Source organism: Engraulis encrasicolus, chromosome 3, assembly GCF_034702125.1.
Source record: "Engraulis encrasicolus isolate BLACKSEA-1 chromosome 3, IST_EnEncr_1.0, whole genome shotgun sequence".
NCBI classification, from domain to species: domain Eukaryota; kingdom Metazoa; phylum Chordata; class Actinopteri; order Clupeiformes; family Engraulidae; genus Engraulis; species Engraulis encrasicolus.
In genome coordinates, this window is record NC_085859.1 from 55,850,354 (window position 1) to 55,865,353 (window position 15,000).

At 46.6% G+C, this 15,000-nt stretch overlaps 1 protein-coding gene across 1 annotated transcript in view; it reads left to right on the plus strand.

The window, feature by feature from the left end:
- The window catches only part of dab2ipa (DAB2 interacting protein a), a 172,134-nt gene that overhangs the window by 135,646 nt on the left and 21,488 nt on the right, over nucleotides 1-15,000 (plus strand). Inside the window, exon 7 of the mRNA XM_063195742.1 lies at nucleotides 10,771-10,915. Coding sequence (XP_063051812.1) covers nucleotides 10,771-10,915 — 145 coding nt within the window. The remainder of the gene's footprint in view (nucleotides 1-10,770; nucleotides 10,916-15,000) is intronic.

Consider the following 15,000-nt stretch of genomic DNA (forward strand, 5'->3'; position numbering starts at 1 on the left):
AGTCAGCGCAGACGCCAGCACCCACAAATGAGCTGAAAGAGGGTTAGCTTAGTCATTGGAAATGGGGCTAGGTCTGTTAACAGGCTTCAATGTATTACATAGTAGCTGGTTACAATGTTAAGCATGTTCGTTAAATTAACGAGGTATCCAGTCTGGTCGATGCATGACTCAAGACGAAAGAAGGTATCCTAATGCAGCCTAACTAGCAGTGCTTCCTCCTCTTGATGTGGTACCATTGCAGTCAGGGGAGAAGCAAATGAGCTGAAGTAACCATCACTATAATGAGGGGGACTATACATGCAGACTTTATGGTACCCCCTCACATAGTCGCTTGACATGTTCTGCTTCTGACCAATTATATTAGCTAAATCCACTTGGCCTGTAGAATACTTGTAAAAAAAAAACTAGTTATTGTTGTGTGCTAGCCTAACTCAGAGACTTAACCATGACAAGCCTTGGCCTATGGTTCAATCACCACAAAACTTGACTAAGATAAACGGTTTTATAGCCAATCCATGTACTATGTATAACACGCCTGTATAGCTACGTATATTGTTTCTCTGTAATTTTCCCTTCGCAATGCAGTGCTTCTATACATTGTCTATATTTGTATGCGACTTTTGGCAGGCGCTTTTGTTCAAAGCGACTGACAATTGAGGACATAATAATAGCATACATCACTTGGATCTGCAAGCGATGTATGCTATGATTATGTCCTCACTAGCAAGTTGCTTTGGATGAAAGTGTCTGCCAAATGTAAAGTAATGTAATATAATGTATTCAAAGCGGTTAGCATACTCGGTATTGCTGGCTCTATGTTACAATGCTTACACCACGTTTTCTTTGTGGAGGATCCAGACAGTATGCTCTATCTGTCTGCCCATCTATCTGTTATCAGGAGGAGGTAGTGAGGCAAGTGATGCCCGTAACCGTATAAACAGATAGAACACTGATCTTACAATCTCTGGTATAAATGTATATATGATGTGTTGTAACTAAACTAGTTCAATGAACTATAATTCATGAACTAGGTTATAATTTGGGCGAACTTCAATTGAACGCTCACTACGTGCTGCCTGATGAATGAACTATGAACTAGTTCATTCTGGTGCCTGTGAACGAACCACAGACACCTTGGTTTAATAGGGTGCACATTTCCTTGGTGTTCAGGTGAAAACCCAGCCAAATACATTTCAAAGAGCCCCAATTATATAAGATGGCATCTAACTCATATATTCACTGTTCTGGTAAAAAAATGTATTGCTGTCTGTGGTTTTATACAGTATAGGCTTCGCCAATGATATTGAACAATATAGCTCACAACAACCTCTTGCAAAAAGAACCATGAACTTCATTATTGGAAACCATGAACAAACTTTAGCCTATGAACTTGTGAACTATGAACCAACAAGTTAATTTTAAAATGTGTGAACTGAACTTTGAACTAGTTTCTATAGAAAATGAACGCCCCCAACAATGTAAATACTACATGAAATATGTCCTAGCTGGCAACCCCTTCACACAGCACAGATGAGGTGAGTGAGTTAGCCTGGTCCCCACAGAAATAAGAATCGTTCTTTTTTTCCCTTTTTTGTTTCGTTGACCATGACTGGTTTTCCTCCCTCAGTCCATAAAGTAATTAAGTGTGGAGCAGGACTTGAACAGACACACAGCCTGGGCTACTGCGCTTCCCCGAAATGCTGGAAATAACTAGGCATTTAAGGCCTGCTGTGATTCCTGCCGTGGTGTGTGTGTGTGTGTGTGTGTGTGTGTGTGTGTGTGTGTGTGTGTGTGTGTGTGTGTGTGTGTGTGTGTGTGTGTGTGTGTGTGTGTGTGTGTGTGTGTGTGTGTGTGTGTGTGTGCAGTATAAAATAATATATTTTTAAATATATTTTTATCAGTGTGTGTGTGTGTGTGTGTGAGAGAGAGAGAGAGAGAGAGAGTGCGTTTAGTGTGTGCATTGGGTGATGTGTGTTTTGGAGTGTGTGTGTGTGTGGGAGGGAAAGGCAGAGAATGGCTGATGGTGATGTAGCTGGTAATTTGTGCGCTGGTCAGGTTGGGCAGTGGCTCTCTGTGGCATGCACTCTCTCATTAAGTGAGGCCCTTTTCTGTGTGTGTGCGTGTGTGCGTGCTGCTCATGTGTGTGTGTATGTGCATATGGGTAGTGTGTGTGAGAGAGTTTTTGTGTGCATGTGTACAGGGAGGCCGACAGGGGGGACAAAATGGTCAGTTGTCTCGGGCACAGGGCAGAGAGTGGGGCCATTTTTTGGGTCCTCATAACATTGCATATTGGGTGAAGGAATCGTTCAGATGACTGTGTCCCTGGCCTGGACGAAGCTATCAGCGGCCATGCATGTCTATTATACTTGTGTGAGAGTTTCTGTGTGCGTGTGCGTGTGCGTGCGTGCGTGCGTGCGTGCGTGCGTGCGTGCGTGCGTGCGTGCGTGCGTGCGTGCGTGCGTGCGTGCGTGCGTGCGTGCGTGTTCTTGGGGCTTCACTGACAGAGGGAGAAGGAGTTGGGGGGTGGAGGAGGGAGAGGCAATGGGCAACCTCTGAGGCTCAGCGTTCATCAGGAGCCATGCCCTGCCCATGCTAATGTGTGTGCTGTGTGAGTGTGCGTGTGTTTGTGTGTGTGAATGTGTGATTGTGCGCATGTGCACCCGTGCCTGTGTGTGTGTGTGCGTGATTGCATGCATGTGTGCACAGTGTGTGTGTGTGTGTGTGTGTGTGTGTGTGTGTGTGTGTGTGTGTGTGTGTGTGTGTGTGTGTGTGTGTGTGTGTGTGTGTGTGTGTGTGTGTGTGTGTGTGAGAGGGGTGGTTCAATACTCATCAGTAGGCATGCTCAGCTCTGGCTGATGAGGCTTAATTAAATGGAATCACATCAGTGCTCACGGGTGCAGGCAGAGTGCTGCAGACGAGATGACAATCATGCTCTGGATGTGTGTGTGTGCGTGGTGTGTGCGTGTGCGTGTGTGTGTGTGTGCGAGAGAGAGGGGGGTGGGGTAGAAAGTGTTTGTGTGTATGCGTGTGTAGTGTACATGTGTGCAAGTTTGAGATGACAGTCAAGGCAGTCATTCTGTGTGTGTGTCCGCACTTAAGCTTGCATGGTGAAGGCAAGTGTTTGAAATAAGATGACAGATGGACTGACCCAGCACTTGCAATGAAGAACTTGCCATTATGTGTATGTGTGACTGTGTCTGTGTGTGTCTGTGTGTGTGTGTTTCTGTCTGTCTTTGTGCGTGTCTCTGTGTGTCTGTCTGTCTGTGCGTGTGTGTGTATGTGTGTCTGTGTCTGTGTCTGTGTGTGGGAAAGTGTTTGAGATGAGATGACAGGCAGAAAGACAGGCCAGCACTAAGATGAAAAACTCTACTAATGGAACCGCTAAAGACGACCCTGTCTGTGTGTGTGTGTGTGTGTGTGTGTGTGTGTGTGTGTGTGTGTGTGTGTGTGTGTGTGTGTGTGTGTGTGTGTGTGTGTGTGTGTGTGTGTGTGTGTGTCCTTTCCCTGCATGCCGGCCGCATATAAATAAACCTGCTTTTGTGTCTTGCGTGTTTTTGTGTTCACATCGTTGCAACAAAAACCTCCCACGTGCCCTCCAGAGTGAGGGGCTGTCTTCCACAGATGTAATTTTAGTCCAATTTTAGACTAATTTTAGTCTCTAATGCACGTCAGAGAGCTGACATATTTCAGGCATTCAGGAGCCTGGAAATTAGGCGTGGGACACGGACGGCTGCGTCTCACATTTGCTATTACTGTATGTAGTCACAATAGCTTTGGAACAGCCCAGTGATTTCAGGCATAGCGTTATTTCATGCCCTCTGCTCTGACACCATGGCGAGTGAAAATAATGTTCATATCATTTCACAGTAGAGGTTTCATGGATGGATGAATGGATGGATGGATGGATGGATGGATGGATGGATGGATGGATGGATGGATAGATAGATGAATGGATATGCTACTTACTTTCAGAAAGTCTACCAAAGTCTAGTGGTCTACCTCAGTTTAGTAACCAGGCTAAAGCCAGACTCAAACTACACAACCATCGGCCCGATTCTGGGCTGAAGCAGAGTGGCTTGGCCGCGATGAAGAGAACTGTTGAGTGATGTAATGGTGAACACTGATGCAGGGCTGCAGGTTCTAGCTGAGGGCTGCAGCAGGGCTGGGACCTGGCACTCATACTAATGGTTACCGCTGGGTTTATACTGTATGTGTTTGTGGGGGTGGGAGAGAGAGAGAGAGAGAGAGAGAGAGAGAGAGAGAGAGAGAGAGAGAGAGAGAGAGAGAGAGAGAGATACATACAAGCAGAGAGAGAGGGGGAGAGAAACAGAGGCAGGGAGAGAGATAGGTAGACGGAGGGAGAGTGAGACAGATGGAGAGAGAGAGATTGTGCTAATGGCCTGTTGTTTCATTGGAATGGGGAAAAAGGAAGATAAGGATGCTGGTGAGTCAGAATCGATGCAGGCCATATGTGACGCTGGGACTTGGATAATACATGCATTGATCTCTGTGTGTGTGTGTGTGTGTGTGTGTGTGTGTGTGTGTGTGTGTGTGTGTGGGTGTGTGTGTGTGTGTGTGTGTGTGTGTGTGTGTGTGTGTGTGTGTGTGTGTGTGTGTGTGTGTGTGTGTGTGTGTGTGTGTGTGTGTGTGTGAGAGAGAGAGGGGGGGGGGGTTGCATGTCCATGTGTGTGCCCAGATGCTGAGGAGAATTTGTTCCATTCGATGAACCAATGGTGTATGTGTGCGTGTACATACACACACACGCACACACACACACACACACACAAACACACACCATACATGCAAGGTCGACTTACAAGGTCTCCTAGCTGAGGTCATTGACACACATAGGGTGGCCATCGGTCCGTTTTTACGACCTGTTTACGACGTTCGTGTGTCCCTCTCTTTGTCTTTCCTCTCCTCCTCGCCTTAGGCCTCGATATACGAGGCAACGTCATTGACACAAACTAGATTGACAGACAGTCGTGTTTCCGATATCTGCGGCCGCCATGTTACTCCAGATTTTACTCCAGACCCCGCACAACAAATTAACTGTATTGCTGTAAAGGCAACGCATAGTGCAAGCAAGTTTGTCCACTAAATGCATTTACATCGTAACTTTTCAACCAGGGCAAAGAAAGCGTCTTTCTGCACGGGCGCTCTCTGTATTTTGAGCTCGTGCTGTTGCTATGGTTATCCAAGCGTCTGCAGGAAAAGAAAATGCTGACAGAAGCGGCTGCCTCTCGTTTTAAAACACAGCTGATCAACACACTCCTGACATTTACTTTCAGTAAAGTACTTCAAATAAATTGTAGGCTATGCACATCATGCATGCATGAAAAAAGATTAAATAAATACAGACTACATCAACGGAGGGATTGTCTATCGTATACTCAGCTGTCTCTGATACAACGTTAAATTAGTTGTTCTGATGACTCCTTTATCGGAGTGGGGGTGTAGGTGTAATGAAATGCGAAAATCCTTCCCAAAACATCTTGTTTTAGAACTAAAACTGTTTTTGGTAGCCGAGTTAGTCGAGGTAAGATGGCAGCGCAGCTTCCTCATTTCAGCCTGCTGTTTAGAATGACACGAAGTCTGGGAGTGACACGAAGGCGGGGAGTCAGCCAGTTGAAGCCACGGGTACTGCGCAAGGACGCTAGGTTAGATAGTTAAGGGGCGGGGTTGTCCGGCCGAAGTCCGGACAGGTGGTCACCCTAGACACACACCAGGTCACGTCCTGTGGGAACATTATATAAGCATAGAGTTGTTTCAAGGCAACCAGCCTACACAACCGCAGTGTGTGCGTGTGTGTGCGTGCGTGCGTGCGTGCGTGCGTGCGTGTGTGTGTGTGTGTGTGTGTGTGTATTGGACTTGAGGGACAACCACAAGCCTGTGTGTGTGTGTGTGTGTGTTTTGTGTCGGCCATTAAAGTTTCATTATTCGGTCAGTTCTCATCCTGTTTGAGTGACAGATACTAACGAGCGCAGGACTTAACGAGATACCAGCAGTAACGAGTTCCAGAACCACACAGGACCCATTTCCTCCTCTCAAACACTCTCCACTCTGTCACTAAATGTGCTCATATATACTATTTATAATACTATTTTCCATGGCACTCCATACCATTTATTCACAATTCAACACTTTAACCAAGGTCATTGAAATTCATGACTTCAAGGCAAGTCAGTTAGTATGTTAGGAGTAGTAAGTAGTTAGTAGTAGTAGTAGTTAGTAAGTAATTGCATTTATAAATTCCCATTTTTAAAAGCAATTGGTACTGAATGGACAGGGAGTGGGTGTAAGAGCAATTACCCATAAAATACAATCCCAAACAAAAACACTCAGGGTGCACCAAAGAAGCATGTCACACAATCTAAAAGCGCAGCCCACAATTGAATACAATACAGTCAATGAAAAATACGCACACACCAAAAAAAACAATGTATGAAATACAGCCCCAATAGAATGTCTGTGCCTGAAAAAAATGGTGAAAGCAATGCCATGCATTCAGAAATGGGTTATTATGATCCCCCCTTGTAAATAAGCGCGGAGAATCTGATGTATTGCGGCCGGGACACGTAGCCATGCCGTGGTGGCGTAATAATAGCGGCAGATTAATTGTCTAGTAAATAATTAAGCTCCCACGGCGCTGAAAGAGCGTGGCGGATGGGGAGCAAGCGAAAAGAGAGGATGGTCAGGAGAGGAGGGGGGTTGGGGAGATGAAGAGGAAAACTGGAGAAGACAGGACAGAGAGAAAGGGAACGTAGTGATGGAGAGGAGAGAGAGATAGAAGATGTAGAGGAAGCGGGGATGGAGAGGAGGAAAGAGAGGATGGGGGTGGAAAGGAGAGAGCAGAGAAGAGGATGGGGAGAGAAGGGAGGATGGGGGTATGAAGAGAGGAGAGGAGAGGAGGGCTGTAGAGGAGAGGAGAGGAGAGGAGAGGAGAGGAGGGCTGTAGAGGAGAGGAGAGAAGGGCTGAGGAGAGGAGAGGAGAGGAGAGGAGAGGAGAGGAGAGGAGGGCTGGAGAGGAGAGGAGAGGAGAGGAGAGGAGGGCTGTAGAGGAGAGAGGCCCTTTAGCCAGCAGCCAGTGCCCAGCCTTGTGTGGAGCCTCCTCAAGGGCCCTCTCCAGCTGGAGTGGCAGTTGCAGCGCGTGTGCTGAGAGGGGAAATGGCTTTTATCATGTTATGAGTGTATTTGTGTTTGACATTCGCTAATGTTTTTGTAAATTTGTCTTTGTGTGCGTGCGTGCGTGTGTGCGTGCGTGTGTGTGCGTGCGTGCGTGTGTGTCTACGTGTGTGTCTGTGTGTGCGTGTGCCCAGGTCCGTATGTCTGTGTGTTAGAGTTAATGCCTCAGTGTCTGTCTGTGGAGACCTGGGTATGACAGTGTGTAGCAGTGGCTGCATAGTCCTTTGTGTGTGTCTGTGTGTGCGTTTGTGTGTGTGTATGTGTTTGAGTAATTTAGTGATACCTATTTGTGGGTGTTGTGCATTCAGTTGATGTTGACTGATAGCATTGCATAGCATTTTGCTCCGTGCTGCTCATTGTGGTGATGTTACTCTGGGGTCTTGTTTGAGATTGCTGTTAAGACCGAGAGACATAAATGACAAGTCATTCTGAAAGCCATCTGAAGGCCATTGATGAGGCTTGGGACTCATTTATGTGTCAGTTAATGAAAGGTGTGTGTGTGTCTGTGTGTGTGTGTGTATCAGTAAGAGTGGATGAGTCATAGAGAGGTGAGCTAGTGTAGTGATGGATTTTTTTCTCATGGCTCTACTGTGTGTGTGTGTGCGTATGTGCGTGTGTGCATGTGTTCGTGCTCGTGCTTGCGTGTGTGTGTACTGTGTACGCGTGTGCGTGCGTGTGAGGGTGGTTGTGTGCGTGCGTACAAACACATAGACAGTCTAAATGATCCAAAGTAGTGTTTCTCAACAGGGGCTCTACAGCCCCCAGGGTGTGTTATGGAGCCCTAGGGGGGTGTTGAGAAGGATACAGCTGGGAAGGGGGATGCTCCATTGGCATTGTGGGGCATTAGTCTATTTTATTTTTTAATACTAAAGAGGGCATTGGCAGGTTTATGATGAGGTCAAGGGTGTGTTGGGAGGCTTATGATGAGGACAAGGGGGCTTTTGGGCAAAAAAGGTTGAGAAAGACTGATCTAAAGTGTAGTTGTTAGTTACTGGTGAGAGATATGAGACTGACTGTAGATGGTAAATCTTGTTGATTTCTCGATTATGTGGTTTCTTGTGTCATACCCCAGCCTATGAAAGAATGAATGCATGAATGCCTATAGTTGAAAAGGCAAGACATTTTTGCACACACTCAAAATCACACTTTCCAAAAACAGAGGAAAACACACACACATTCAGAAAAACAAGCACGCACACACGTACACGCACACATGCACATGCACATGCACATGCACCAATAGTCTTGAGGCAACAGATGACAGAACGCACAGCAGGAGGCATACGGCAAAGCCTCGTAGCCTGCAGTGAGTCTGACTTTACGAGTGGCTGTCTGATGCTGTGTGTGTGTGTGTGTGTGTGTGTGTGTGCGTGTGTGTGTGTGTGTGTGTGTGTGTGTGTGTGTGCGTGTGTGTGTGCGTGTGTGCGTGCCTGAGTGTGCATGTTTCTGTCTGTGTTTGTTTGATTTTGTGTGTGTGTGTGTGTGCGTGCACATGTGTGTGTGTGTGTGTCTGTATGTGTGTGTGTTTGATTTTGTGTGTGGGGGTGTTTGTGCATGCGTGTGTGTGTGTGTGTGTGTGTGTGTGTCGTGTCGCTGTCAGTTCATTTCTCAGCTCTAATGGTGTAACAGCGGAGTCCCATCTCATCCAATCAGGGCTGGATATTTGTCTGGGGGCCCGACCAGCCGCCCCAACCCCCCGTGGCCCCACTGATCACGCCATCACTGTTTACTCTTTTGCTTTTGTTTACTTTCAATTATTTATCCGTCTGTCTCATTTTAACCTCGTCTTCCGCCTAGCTGCTTGGCTTTGTCCTCCTCCTTCAGTTATGGCGTGTGTGCGTGTGCGTGCGTGCGTGTGTGTCAGCCACATCATCTCGGCTAGCTGGAGTGGAAGGGTGTGTCCGTGGCAGCCAGGGACACCAGATCACACACACACACACACACACACACACACACACACACACACACACACACACACACACACACACACACACACACACACACAGCTGGGCGACGTGCCAGACATAGAATGATGCTGTTAACGGATCTGCTGTTGTCATGTCTGTGCACAAGTCATCCCAATCAATCACAACCCATCATGGTCAGCTATGTGTGCCTGTGTGTGTGTTTGTGTGTGTTTTTGTGTGTGTGTGTGTGTGTGTGTGTGTGTGTGTGTGTGTGTGTGTGTGTGTGTGTGTGTGTGTGTGTGTGTGTGTGTGTGTGTGTGTGTGTGTGTGTGTGTGTGCGCTTCATCAAAGTCTCGCAGGGTCTCAGCCTTTATTCCCAAATCAATATGCCTGAGTGAGTCATCACACCATCAGTACACTCCCTTTATTTCACTCCCTTGGTCCTTTCTCTCTCTCTCTCTCTCTCTCTCTCTCTCTCTCTCTCTCTCTCTCTCTCTCTCTCTCTCTCTCTCTCTCTCTCTCTCTCTCTCTCTCTCTCTCTCTCTCTCTCTCTCTCTTCCTCATTCTCTCAGTCTTTATGCGTCTTTTTTCTCTCTTTTTATGTGTCTTTCTCGTTTTCTTTCTCTCTCTGACTCCCATCTGTCTATCCTTTCTCTCCTCTTCTGTCCACTTCTTCTCTCCTTTTTCTCTCCAGCTCAATTCTGAGAGAGAGAGAGAGAGAGAGAGAGAGAGAGAGAGAGAGAGAGAGAGAGAGAGAGAGAGAGAGAGAGAGAGAGAGAGAGAGAGAGACTTTCTCACTTAGAACAACTATTGGGTTCTTTTCTCTGCGTTTCAGCTATGTTCACATGTTGGTGTCAATGTTATTTTTAAAAGTTGTTGTATTAATGTGCTGTTTGGTGACTTTATCAAATTTGTCCTTATGTCCTGATCTGCTTGGATAACATCATTATAACTTCCACGGTTTAAACACCATGAATATTGGCAGCCAGTAAAGTCACTAAATGGCCCACCTGTCATTTTGCATACCTCTCTGCTTCGTGACTAACACTGTATTTCACTAAGTCAGCTTTTCTCCATGGTTTCTCAGTGACGCTGGATTTTGCATCATTGTTCACCTTGCATTCAAAAATGTGGTGTTATGAAATACGTGTGTGTTCCAGTGACTTGAGAAAAATGGCCATTTTGTTAAGCTCTGAAATTAACTGATCGATGTGGTCTCAGACTGGCTGTTGGTAACGCCATGGGTTGTTTTTGACAGGATGGCTTTTTTAACAGAAATATGTCAGGGGATAATGCAATATGCTGTGTTTTGCTGAAGTGCGCCAATCCAAAAAAGTTTTCATTATGACTGGGAAAATTGCTCTTTTCATGCATGAAAAGGTAGATCTTCTCCATTAGAATATCCAGAAATAGACATTTTTAGCTGCTAAACTTACTGTACTTTGGTCTACCTTGTAAATGTTAGTTTATTGCCTAGTAAATATTCATGAAGATCAAGATCAAATTTGGCAGAGTATGCAGCATTTCATTGAGCAGCATAGTTGCGATACCTACTCTGGCCACAATCCTACACAGTGCACCTTTACATTTAGATGACATGAAAGTAGACTACATCATCCCAGAGGGAACATTTTGTTTGGTGTTGTTCTAACGCTCAACTTCCTGTTTGTGTGTCCAGGACTTCCTGACGGACCTGATGATGTCGGAGGTGGACCGCTGCGGCGAGAACGAGCACCTGATCTTCAGAGAGAACACATTGGCCACCAAGGCCATCGAGGAGTACCTCAAACTAGTGGGACAGAAGTACCTGCAGGACGCACTGGGTAAAACACTGTAGTCACACACACTCGCCCGCACACACACATACACACACACACACACACACACACACACACACACACACACACGCCCACACACCCGCCCACACACACTCACACACACCCCAAGGCCATCGAGGAGTACCTCAAACTAGTGGGACAGAAGTACCTGCAGGACGCACTGGGTAAAACACTGTAGTCACACACACTCGCCCGCACACACACACATACACACACACACACACACGCCCACACACACTCACACACACCCCAAGGCCATCGAGGAGTACCTCAAACTAGTGGGACAGAAGTACCTGCAGAACGCACTGGGTAAAACACTGTAGTCACACACACACCCGCCCGCACACACACATACACACGCGCACGCACGCAGGCACACACACACACACACACACACACACACACCAAGGCCATTGAAGAGTAGCTCAAACTATTGGGGCAGAAGTACCTGCAGGACACACTGAGTAAAGCGCACACACACTCTATAGTCACACATACAAACACCCACACACAGACTGAAAACTGAATAAAGCTCGAAGTGTCTAAATCACAGCCAGCTAGCCAGCTGTTGTCTCTGTGCTCATAGACATTGTGTGTGTGTGTGTGTATGTCTGTGTGTGCGTATGTGCGTGTGTGTGCGTGCCTGAGAGTGTGTAGTGTATGTGCGTGTGTGGGGTTATATGTGTGTTGTGTGTGTGTTGTGTGTGTGTGTGCTTGAGCTGTGTGTGTTGGTGCATTTGTCTGTGTGTCTTGGGCAATGACAAAAGCCACAGCACTCTGGTGAAAAGAGCACACTCGGCTCTTCCAACTGGCCCTTGAGTAGGGCGATTATCTTCACGCCGCAGCTGAAAAAGGCCTTGGCTGCACTGTCTGTCATGCAGATTGTTCTGGCCGCACTGAAGAGAGACATTGTGTTGCCTTTTAGACCGAGCGAGGCTGTACACTGGACTGCAGTGCGCTGAGGGGAGATTTCCAATCTTCACTTGACTTTGAAACTTTGTCTTTGTTTGGGGAAGGGAATCGATCACATAGGTTTTCTTTGTGTGTGCGTGTGTGGAGGGAGAATTTGTTTTAACCAACCACAAACCACAGCAATAGGGTTTCTTTGAGTATGTGTGGGTGCATGAGTGTGAGGGTGTATGTGTATGCCTGTGTTGAATTATTTAGCGCATAGTGGCCGTCCTTGAAGGCCTGAGGGAGGTATTTCTGTGTGTGTGTGTGCGTGTGTGTGTGTTTGCGTTCGTGCGTGCTTGGACATGATGGCTTACCTGCTGTGACCCTCAGATCAGGGAGGACAAAGGGGACAGTTGTCCCGGCCCAGGGACAGAAGGAGCCCAGGATTGGGTTCTCATTACATTGTATGTAAACCCGTAACGGTGCACTGTATTCGTACCGAACCGAACCGAAATACAGTGCTGTACTACTGAACGGTACAGTAATATGTTATATGTTTATGTTTTTACTGCCTGCTGCCGCTACAGCAGCAGGAGGACCTGTGCCAGATTGGAGGAGTAGCTTAGTGGAAAAATGTACTGCTAGCAACCAACAAGAGCTTGAAGTAGGCTATGGTTCCCTCACTAAAATATGCAGTTTGGGAAAACTCAGAGACATAGTGCTCTATGCAACACGCCAAATCGCCTTCAGACGACATGGAACAGCGGTCAGGAGAGCAAACGAGTTCGGGGTAAATTTCCCACTGTCCAGCGAATACACACCAATATAAGCAGGGTGCACAGCAATGTCTTATGCGGGGAAATAGAGGATTGTGCTTTGTGAGGACTTCAGAAAGTGCTATTACTTACACCAACTTAAACCACGCACTGAGGAAGTAGAAATGGTTTTGTAATTTTTTTTACCATATACTGTACTGAACCGTGACCCCAAAAACCGAGGTACGTACCAAACCGTGATTTTTGTGTACCGTTACACCCCTACTTGTATGTATTGGGTGGGGGCCCTTGTCAGCAGCCCTGCCTCAGATGGATCAATAATGCTGCTACCAGAGAGTGTGTGTGCACGTTATATGTTGAATGCGTGTGTGTGCGCGTGCATGTGAATATTTGTGCGCATTATTGAGGTCATGTGCATATGTGCATGTATGTGAGTTTACATGTGTGTGCGTGTGCGTGTGTGTGTGTGTGCGGGCGTGTGTGTGTGTGCGGAGTATCCATCTATCCATGCATGGATGTGTGTGTATGCGCCTGTGCCTCTGACCTGCTGTGGCCGAGGGAATAGATCAATTGCTCTGTTCTGAGATCAGTTGGCCAGGCTTTGGTTTTCATCGACGCACCAGACCCACTAGGAGGGTGTCTTCACAGTATGGAGGAGTTGTTCCTATAAGACATCGGCTTTCACATTGATTTCTGCGGTTCACATTTCCATGACGGAAAAGACGTTGTAACCGATGTCAACAAGCCCCCCTCCATCAGTGGATATCGGTCATGATTGCCACATACTTGATGTGTTTCCTTATGTTCTTTGAGATAATGTGCAACTCAGTTTCTATCTTGACATTGGGGAAGGTACCCAGGCATTGATGTTTTAAATCAATTTGTCCTTGTGGAGTTTTTTTGTGCTGTATGAGAAGTTTAGAGTGTGAGTCTGTGGTTCTAGTTTGTGAGCCTGGGCCAAAGCGGACTGTTGACTCCGTCAAATATTCTGGCAAACGCTAAGAGGAATCCGTCTCCATGTAGGGCGGGAGATGGTCTGACCTAGCCAGGCCGTGCCCTCCTAGTGACGCAACAGCTTCAGCATTGCTACCAGTCAGGTCAAGAGTCAATGCAAGTACTTTCTGAGTTCCCACAAATACGGGAACTCCTCCCACTTTGTTGGGAAGCAAACAATCATTAGCAAACCAAAGGAGGCTATTTGGGAAATGCTGTTTGGGAAATGTTAATTGTTATGCTCTTGGTCAGACCAAGTCTTGAAGAGAATTGAAAGTCGATGATAATCAGGCTAGGTCTGACCTTACTCTGCAATTGAAATTCAGAAGTTCCGAATTCAAATTCAAATTGTGCTTTATTAGCATGCCTGTTACAATACAGTGTTGTCAAAGCATACAAATAACAAGACTACATTGTGAATAGTGTTACCAATTACTCCGCGGGTGAGTTCTGCATCACCACTCTCAACTGTTTGCTGATTGGCAGAACCGTGAGCGAACCGAGCTAGGAGGGTTGGGCCAGACTATGTACGGAGCTAAAATCTTTGGGAGGAAGTACATGGCATCGCCAAGTTACTAGTTTGTGGCTTCACATCTTGTTTCACTACACTTCACTTCACTCAATTTACTAACATGTATCACTACAGTTATAGAGCAGGTGGCCGGGTCCAGCCTTTGCATTAGTAAGAATAACAAATAAAGTCTAATGACATGAATGCCAGCCTACTAATAAACCTGGTGCCATATATTAAGCACATAATACTATCTCAGGGGTTTTTTTCTTTCTCATGCAGGGTGTCGTTGGGTGTTAGCATCCGGCATGGCTGCAAGCATTTCAGGGGTTGATTTAGGGATACTTGTCACAGTCTATTGTCTGGTGGATAAGGGGACTGTTAGACAAAGCTGTCACGAGCCATTAAAATCACACTTGGGAGCTTTTCACTGCAGTCGGCAACACAAAGTCCTCATCAGTAGCTAGTGAACTTTGGCGATCCAGAGCTGTGGACCTCACTGTGTGTGCCTGGCCTTGTGTGTGCGTGCGCGTGTGTGTGTGTGTGTGTGTGTGTGTGTGTGTGTGTGTGTGTGTGTGTGTGTGTGTGTGTGTGTGTGTGTGTGTGTGTGTTTCTTTTTTTAAGGATAAGGGTTTAAAAATGAGTTGCTTAATGTTACTAAATAAATGTTGTTGAGTCAGCCAGCGGGGGTTCTATCAGTGACAGCAAAAATGACTGGACCAAGAACAAAACTAGTTACATTAGTGGGAACCACCCCATTTTACCCCGCAACATGTAGAAATACCAGGACACACACGAGCACGCACACATACACACACACACACACACACACACACACACACACACACACACACACACACACACACACACACACACACACACACACACACATCCGC